Genomic DNA, 9,560 nt, shown 5'->3' with positions numbered 1-9,560 from the left:
GTTCCTCGTCACCCCTCCATTGCTCAGCAGACCGCTGAAAGGGGAGACGCTGTATCTATACATCAGCACCACAGACGAGACTATCGGAACAGTGCTGGTGAGGGAAGAAGACAATGAAATGAAGCCAATCTACTACATTAGCCGAGTCCTGAAAGGCGCGGAGACAAGATACACCGAGATCGAAAAAATGGCACTGGCTGTATTAACCATAGCTAAAAAGCTGAGATATTACTTCCAAAGTCACAACGTTGTGGTGAGAACGAATCAACCATTGCGAAAGGCGATCCAACGACCAGAAACATCCGGAAGATTAGTCCACTGGTCCATCCAACTCAGCGAACACGACATAAGATACGAACCTCGCCCGACTCTAAAAGCGCAAGCTTTGGCGGACTTTGTAGCAGAAATAACTCCAACCGAGACTGGTCAGCCCAAACCAGCCTTAGTATGGGAACTTCACGTAGATGGAGCGTCAAATGAAAAAAGAGCCGGAGCAGGAGCCATCCTCAGAGGACCCGAAAAAATCAAAATCGAATATGGAGTAAACATCCAATTCACCGCCAGCAACAATGTAGCTGAGTAGGGGTGTGCAAAAACCGACCGAAACCGAAAAATCGAACCGAACCGGTTTTAGAAATTCGGTTTGGTTTTTCGGTTTTTCGGTTCGGTTTTGTTAAATAAAATTTTTGGATTATTCGGTTCGGTTCGGTTTGGATGAAAAACCGACCGATTTAACCGAATAACCGAAAAATTAAAACATAGTCGTTTTATCCCTTGAGGATCGTTCATTTAATCCACTCACTTCACTCACACACAGCCTAATCCAGAAAGCCCTAATTTCATTTTTTTCACTTTCTCTCAATGTTACCCTAATCCACCACAACTCATCTAGCCGCCTAACCCTTACAATAAAACCTTAAAATCCTTCTCACTCACTTCGGCCGCCGTAACTTTCTTCCATCTCACACTCACTCCGGCCACCTTAACATGCTTCCATCTTAATTCTTTCCATCTCTCGCTCTCGGCTCGCCTGGATCTCACAAGTCACGCTGACCGCCTTAACACACAGTGCTTGACGGATCCAACACAGTACGAGAACGAAAGCAATTTTAAGGTACTCATTTTCAGATTTTCGCATCAACATTTAAAAACGTTTTCTAATTTTTCATTTAAGCATAGCATCAATTTTTATTTTTGAGTTTTATGATTTTCCTTTACTTTTATTTCTGAGTTTTACTTTTGTAAATATTGAATTGTAAAGTTTTGAGGTGTATATCTCTGTTTATGATTTTTTGCATTTATATTTCTTGAATTGCAGGTGATGAGTTTGGCTCTTGTTTATGGATTTGCTGTATTGACAAAAATGTGGAGCTAAAATTTCAAATTTTGATTTGTACTTTTGCAGTTGAATTGAAGATACTTAATTTTCATTTTCTGCATTTAAAATATATGAACTGTGTTTATACATTTGAGCTTTAAAAACTTTCTGAATTTGTATCTTTGATTTATACATTTGTCTCTCAGAATGTGAATATCATTATTAATAGGTCTGAATAAATATTTCATGAATAAAAAGTCTTGAACCTGTGAATAATAGAAGGGTAAAACCGAATTTTTTAAACTGAACCGAACCGAATATTTTGGTTCGGTTCGGTTCGTTTTTTTATTACATTCGGTTCGGTTCGGTTTTTTTAAAAATAAATTCGGTTTTGTTCGGTTTTGACATATTTCAAACCAAACCGAACCGAACCGACCGATGCACATCCCTATAGTTGAGTACGAAGCCCTAATCGCAGGCCTCGGCCTAGCATTAGAAATAAGAACAGAAATCCTAAGGATCTATAGCGACTCCCAGCTGATGGTAAATCAGGTCAAGGGAAAATATCAAGCCAAAGAAACAGGGATGATCGAATATCTGGGGCAAGTCATGACACAGCTCCAACAGCTGGAAGCACAAGGAGGGAAATGGGAAATCATTCAAATTCCAAGAGAGGAAAACACCAAAGCCGACGCCATCGCCAAATCGGCATCGGAACTCGGAGATCTATTCACTAAAATGCAGTTAAAAGAAACTCTCGAATCGCCAAGCACCAGAAAAGCAGAAGTCATGGCAATCGAAGAGGCCGACTCCTGGATGACCCCATTGATGAAATATTTAGACCACGGTGAATTACCAACAGACAAAATCGAAGCTATCCGCACCATCAGAAAATCTGCCAACTACTCATTTCACAACGGAATTCTTTACCGAACCTCCTTAACTCATCCATGGTCTAGGTGCGTCTCGCCCCAGACAGAAGAATCCGTTCTAAAAGAAATCCACGAAGGAATATGCGGAGCACACGAAGGAGCAATCACCATAGCAAGAAAAACAATACTCCAAGGATACTACTGGCCGACCATCAAAGAAGATGCGAAAACATTAGTCAAGAAATGTGATAAATGCCAAAGACACGACAATGTCAGTCGCAAACCAGCAGTATCTCAAGGATCAATGGAGAGCCCTTTGCCGTTCGCCATATGGGGGATCGATATAGTTGGACCGTTTGAAACGGGAAAACATCAATTGAAATTTCTAATCGTCGCAATAGAGCACTTCACAAAATGGGTAGAGGTAGCGCCAGTCGCAACCATCACTGCAGCCAGAGTAGAAGAATTCTTCAAGAACGAAGTAATATACCGATTTGGCATACCCCACACTGTAATAGCAGACAACAACAAACAATTCAACTACAAACGGTTCAAGGCATTCTGCAAAGGACTAATGATCAATTTGAAATTTACTTCGGTGGCGTACCCTCAAACAAACGGAACGACGGAAGTCACCAACCGAACCATAGCACAAGGAATAAAGAAGAGGCTTTCTCAGAATAAGGAAAATTGGGCAGAAGAATTATACAGCGTTCTGTGGGCATACAGAACAACTCCTAGAAAAGGAACTGGCGAGACACCCTTCAGACTCGCCTATGGCACCGAAGCGGTAATTCCGGTAGAAATTGGCATACCCAGTATCAGGGTTAACTATCTGGAAGAAGAAACCAACGAGGCTAGAACAAGGCTGTGTCTAGACCTACTAGAGGAAAGGAGGGATGAAGCGGTGGTCCGAGCCGCTACATACAAGAAGCAAGCTGCAAGATACCATAACAAGAGAATGAATTCGAGAGAATTTCAAAAAGGCGATCTGGTCTTACGAAACGCGGAAGTTGGCAGAGAATGAATTAGATTAACTCTACAACTAAAGAAAAACAATGGTAAAAAAGATCATTATATTCACAAGCAAAAATTACAAAGGATCCGCCTACGATCCAATACAAAAAGAAGAAAATACAAAAAGAAGAAAATAAAAACTAAGCTTTTTTCAAAACATCTTGTTTCTGCTTATCAAGCTTCGCATTCACCTCCTTCGCCAAAGAAGCAGGATCCAACTGATTGACGCCAGAAAGATCGATGCTAGGATTCAACTTGTTGCCAGGGCACCTAGTCCTTGTCCTACACCCATTGGACAAGGACGACCCTCTGCCTCTGAAAAGAGGAATGCAGCTGGCTCAAACTCATTTAATGGTGTTTCATCTAGCATAAATGATCCAACAGATTTGGCAACTGCTTTGTCTGGCATGAACCTGTCAGCAAATGGCGTGATGGATGACGAGAACCAAAAGAATGCCAATCTGTTTGGTATTCAAGGAGGTCAGAATCACGTGATGCAAAATGCCTATCTAAAGAAGTCTGAATCTAGAAATTCGCATATGCCTTCTGGTCCTCAGTCCACAAAAATGTCTTATGCTGATTTTGGTATGAATAATGGCAATGGGTCTGACCTCAACAACTCATCCTTTGGATCTGAAAGACACACTGAACGGCATAATTCTGGCGTCCTAGGCAATTCATACATGAAAGGCTCACTGAACTCCACTCTCAATGGTGGAGGTGGCTTACCCTTCCAGTATCAGCATCTAGATAATGCAAATTCATCACTGCCAAACTATGGGATAAGTGGATATTCCATGAATCCAGCAATGGCTTCCATGACGAGTAGCCAGCTTGGCACTGGTAATCCACCAATGTTGTTTGAGAATGTTGCTGCCGCTTCAGGTATGGCCATACCCAATCTGGATTCAAGAGTTCTTGGAGGAGGTTTGGGGTCCGGAGCGAATCTAACTTCTGCTGCATCTGATCCTCATAATTTTGGACGAGTGGGTAGTCCGATGGCAGGGAGTGCCGCTCAGGCCGCTTTTGCAGACCCACTATACCTCCAGTACTTGAGGACTCCTGAATATGCTGCTGCTGCTCAGCTTGCAGCTCTTAATGATCCCTCAGTGGATAGAAACTACTTAGGTAATTCTTATCTAAATTTAGTGCAATTTCAGAAGGTTTATCTTGGAGCGCTTTTGTCATCCCAAAAATCACAGTATGGTGTACCTATGGGTGGTAAATCTGGTTCCAATCATCATAGTTATTATGGAAATCCTGCCTTTGGTGTCGGCTTGTCATATCCTGGAAGTCCTCTAGCAAGTTCCGTTATTCCTAACTCCCCTGTTGGACCTGGGAGTCCAATAAGACACAATGAGCTGAATATGCACTATCCTTCTGGGATGAGGAACTTAGCTGGTGTCATGGGGCCATGGCACCTGGATGCAGGTTGTAATATGGATGAGAGCTTTGCTTCATCACTCTTGGAAGAGTTCAAGAGCAATAAAACTAAGTGTCTTGAACTTTCAGAGATTGCTGGCCATGTCGTTGAGTTCAGGTATTTTCTGCTTAAAAAAATTTATCTTTTATGTAATATACAACCCTTGTAGTGCTGATCTTGGCTATATTGTTTTTGCTATAATAATAAATCATTATCATTATTTTATTATCATCATCATCACTTATAATATGGTTCTTTGGTTTTGACCCTTTTTATGAGCAGCGCCGACCAATATGGGAGTCGATTTATTCAACAAAAACTTGAAACAGCTACAGTTGATGAAAAAAACATGGTTTATCAGGAAATTATGCCTCAAGCCCTTGCTTTGATGACTGATGTGTTTGGTAATTATGTAATTCAGAAGGTCTGGTATCCCTCCATTGCTGATTCGTATACTTGTCTCTTTTTATATTTATTATAAAATAACTAAATCTGTAACTGCAGTTTTTTGAACATGGACTTCCTTCACAAAGAAGAGAACTGGCTAGCAACCTTTTTGGTCATGTTTTGACGCTTAGCTTACAAATGTATGGATGCCAAGTGATCCAGAAGGTACTACTAGTTTTTATCTGAAAAGACGTTTATCCTTTGCTATATCTTTGTATGTACCTATATCACTTGAGCTTGAATTGTTCTAGATAAACCCGTGCAACTATGCTTTAGGTTCATATAAGAAAATTCCCAGTTAAACCGTCCCATAATACTAAGTGGGTTGTATTGGGGTGCAGCCTGGGTTTACACTTTACAGCCATTGCACAAGTTAGCCTCTTGGCTTTACACCTGGTAATGACGATGTTACTTATTTTGAGGTGCACAGAACTGCATATGTTCTAATTTATTTATTGTAATGTGATTTAAAAAGGAAGCCATTTTATTATAATAGACCTGCTGCACTTAGATTAATATCACTACATGTTTATGTGCTTGTGTTGTTTTTTGATTTTGTGGTTCTGCAGTACATGAGCTCCTAATAATTAGATCTGACTGGAAATTCCTTGTAAATATATTTTTCAGGCCATTGAGGTTGTTGATCTTGATCAGAAGATAAAAATGGTTGAAGAGCTTGATGGTCATATCATGCGCTGTGTCCGCGACCAGAATGGAAACCATGTCATCCAGAAGTGTATTGAGTGTGTTCCTGGAGAAAGTATTCAGTTTATTGTCACAACATTCTTCGATCAAGTTGTGACTCTCTCTACCCATCCATATGGCTGCCGTGTGATACAGGTTGATATATAGTTTCTTAGTTATTTAGAGAATTAGAGTTTTCCAATTAAAGAGAAATATAAATGAGAAATATTTCTCTTATTGGCAGAGGATTTTGGAGCACTGCGAGGACCCTAATACACAGAGTAAGGTTATGGTTGAGATTTTAGGAGCTGTTAGCATGTTGGCACAAGATCAATATGGCAACTATGTTGTTCAGGTTTGTGTTTTTTTCTGAATATTCTCATGGATAGTGGTATCCATTCGCCTATTCTTGTATTCGTGTTTTTTTGGTATGCATAGTTGAAAGTCCTTTATTCTCTTTTTTGGATGTGTCTACTTTGAATCTTAATGTTTTTTTTCCAGAGCTAACTCAGCATATTAGATAGAAGAGAATATCATACTACTTGTGTATTGATCAGATGCTGATCTATAAGACGCAGGAGTTCAGTTTTCGTATTTTAATTGTTAAATTAGTGCTCCTACACTGTCTCTCTCCCTTCCTGAGGGGGAGAAGAATAATATGTGAACACCTTACATTATTTCCTATTTTAATTACTCACAATTCTCATTATTGTGATTGTTTGCTATCAAACATTATGTTGTCTTTCTAATCCGTTCTCTATATTGCTTTTCATAACCTCTGCCATCTATTTTACAGCATGTGCTAGAGCATGGAAAATCCCACGAACGTTCTGCTATTATTAAGGAGTTAGCTGGGAAGATAGTTCAGATGAGTCAGCAGAAGTTTGCTTCCAACGTTGTGGAGAAGTGTTTAACTTTTAGTGGTCCTAATGAGCGGGAGATACTGGTTAGTGAGATGCTTGGAACCACTGATGAAAACGAGCCTCTCCAGGTGACTAATTTTTTATGCGATCTTCAAGCCAGAATGCAATCACTTTCGAACTTGCTGATACCAATTTATGATGTTTAGCCATTTTCTCTTCTAACACTCCCATCTGTCTTGCTCTTTTTTGTATTGTTTCAGGCAATGATGAAAGATCAGTTTGCTAATTATGTTGTTCAGAAAGTACTTGAGACTTGTGATGACCAACAACGCGAGTTAATCCTTACGCGGATTAAAGTTCATTTAAATGCTTTGAAGAAGTATACCTACGGAAAGCATATTGTTGCACGCGTAGAGAAACTTGTTGCTGCTGGGGGTAAGAAGAACCTCTTCTTATTTCTGACTGCTTTACCTTATTTGCCTAGCTGCTTGTTACTTAAAAAGATTTTGGAGATACATCTGTGCTTTAATATTTTTTTGTGTTAGTAGTAGTACTGGTGAAATTTCTTGCTGAATATTTCTGTGTTAGTATTGATACATGGACATTTTGCTTTTGTGTGGAGGCTCATATTTAGCAATGAACCTTTTGGAGAGTGTAACCATTTCTGTAACCTAAACTCTTTATGGTTCTTGTACTAACCTCTATCTTAGATTCTGATCTGCACATTCTTGAGAATTTAAATCATGCATATGGGCAGTAAATCGTGAGAATTTGAATTTCTGGCTTTCGCTGAACATTTAGTACTAATAGTCTTGATTTTTCTGCTGATTGAGATTGTATCTGAATTTTGTGTATGCAAATTTGAATCTGCATGGTTTTATATCTTTTGCGCCTAAAAACAAATTCATGTAACTGGGCTGCAAAGGACTCATAAATTACATGTCAACTAACTTCAATTACTGGTTTATTTATTTGTTTGCAGAACGGAGAGTTGCTTTGCAGTCTTTGCACCTTGCTTAGGCGGCCTAGGAAAGAAAGTCTGTACAGCTAACTGAGGCTAGTGTGAGCTTCATCACTTTCTTCCTTCGAGTATCTAGAGTTACTACTTCTCTGCCTATCTTTCTAGACAGGTATGAGCTTATTGAAAATAAAAGTTGTTGCTTGTACCGAAAACTGTACATTGTGTAGTTTTAAGGTTTATACATAGAGTTGAGGTAGCTGAGGTTCAGATGTTGAATGCACCTGACGCCCCTGCAAGAGGAGATAAAATGACCGACAATACAAGTGTTTTTACGGTGTGTAAAGAATCAGCAGACGACGAGGGTAGTCTAAAACGTGACTGTACAAAATGTTGGAATGTGGAGAGTGCTGTTAATGTTAGATGAGGCCAGAGTTATCCTTCATGTATCGGTATCTGAATTTTTTTTGTTCTTCCTTTTAAAAAAGTACATTTTTCTTATGTTTACCATGTTGTCTATAATCCTTGTGCTTATGTTATGGCTTTATGTTTATATTTGTTCTATTTATATCCTGCAATCTTTAAACCCTAAGGAAATGCAAAACTATGTTTTGTTAACTTTTTTCTCATATTAAAATCAAATTTAAACCCGAAGAACCTCAAAGTTCTTTGAGGGTTCATTTCCCTTTTATTTCTCTCATTATGTGAATGTCAAATGATTGTATAGGTTGTCAAAATGAGTTGTGACATGCGAATATTGAAAATAATGAATTACCGCCGAGGTAGAATACTGTTGAGGTTATATGTAGTTGTATCATAAACGAGTTAATTAATTATACGGGTTAAAATGTGATATATGTCAATATGTTTAACTCATTCAATTTATTCTGTTATATTGTTTAACTAGTGAAAAACCCTCGCTTCGGAATCGACTAATTTTAAATTTAATTATAAACTTAAATTTAACAATTTAAATTATATAAATATTAACTGTTTAGAAAAAAAAACATACTCATTCCAATATTTAGATTTTGGTATATGCACAATTTATATTTTATTTTAGTATTAAAATTGACATATAGTATAAAAATACAAAATTAGTTAAATGTATAAAGAGGAACATGACTAACTTAAATACTATAATCAAGTATTGATGTAAATTTAAATAAATTAACTTAATAAGATAAAAATAATTATTTTAAAGTTGTATGATTAAGTAGTAAAATAATTGAAGTAACTAACTAAATATCAATTGTTGAAAAATTTCATTATTATATTTTTATGATGTTATATATTATTGAACGGTGAAATTAATTGTTTTATAGATTTAGGTTAAAAAAATTGAATCCGCGATTAAAAGAAGTATATATAGGTCAATTTTTGTTTGATCTAAATTCAATAATTTAAAATTAACAAAAGTATTATATTTTTTTATTGAAAATCTTATTTTATACAGGCACCGTTTAGATTGAAGGTTTTTAAATCTATAGATTTTAACAAAATCGATGGATTCTAAATCAATGAATTTAAATACATAGATTGTAAAATTTCATCGTTTGAATTGAAAACAAAATCCATGGAGTTTTAACATAATTTTTCTTCCACTCTTGTTTGGTTCAATAACTGCAATCCATAAATTTAACATATTTTTCTTCCATTTTTACCCTCAGTTAGATATTTAAACACTAATCATTTTATAGCAAAAGACAATTGTTTTATAACATAAGATCAAGATAATAGTAAAATTAATATTTTTTGCTTCTCTTTTCACATCATAACTATTGATAAATCTAAAATATGAATAATTTGTATATCACATAGCTATTGATTAAATACAATAAATATGTAAAGAAACTTACAAAATAATAATTGGCCAAACCCTTCGCAGTAGAATAATATTTTTAAAAGATATTTCTATAAATAAAAAGGTAAAAATGCGATAAAAGAAAAAAAATGGTTTAATTAGGATTAAAGATAT

General features: G+C 36.9%; 1 protein-coding gene across 1 annotated transcript; it reads left to right on the top strand.

Moving 5' to 3' along the window:
• Positions 1-2,056: 2,056 nt before the first annotated feature.
• On the top strand, positions 2,057-8,089 carry LOC130015651 (pumilio homolog 2-like). Its single transcript, XM_056106215.1, has 10 exons — positions 2,057-2,277; positions 2,452-2,907; positions 3,362-4,747; positions 4,913-5,054; positions 5,135-5,242; positions 5,705-5,917; positions 6,006-6,116; positions 6,558-6,752; positions 6,885-7,059; positions 7,607-8,089. The coding sequence occupies exons 1-10, from the start codon at positions 2,057-2,059 to the stop codon at positions 7,642-7,644; spliced, it is 3,045 nt and encodes a 1,014-aa protein (XP_055962190.1). The 3' UTR covers positions 7,645-8,089.
• Positions 8,090-9,560: the final 1,471 nt, after the last annotated feature.

Source organism: Mercurialis annua, linkage group LG6 (genome assembly GCF_937616625.2).
Source record: "Mercurialis annua linkage group LG6, ddMerAnnu1.2, whole genome shotgun sequence".
NCBI lineage: Eukaryota > Viridiplantae > Streptophyta > Magnoliopsida > Malpighiales > Euphorbiaceae > Mercurialis > Mercurialis annua.
The sequence above is the reverse complement of the archived record's forward strand: the minus strand, read 5'-3'. Positions and strand labels throughout refer to the sequence as shown.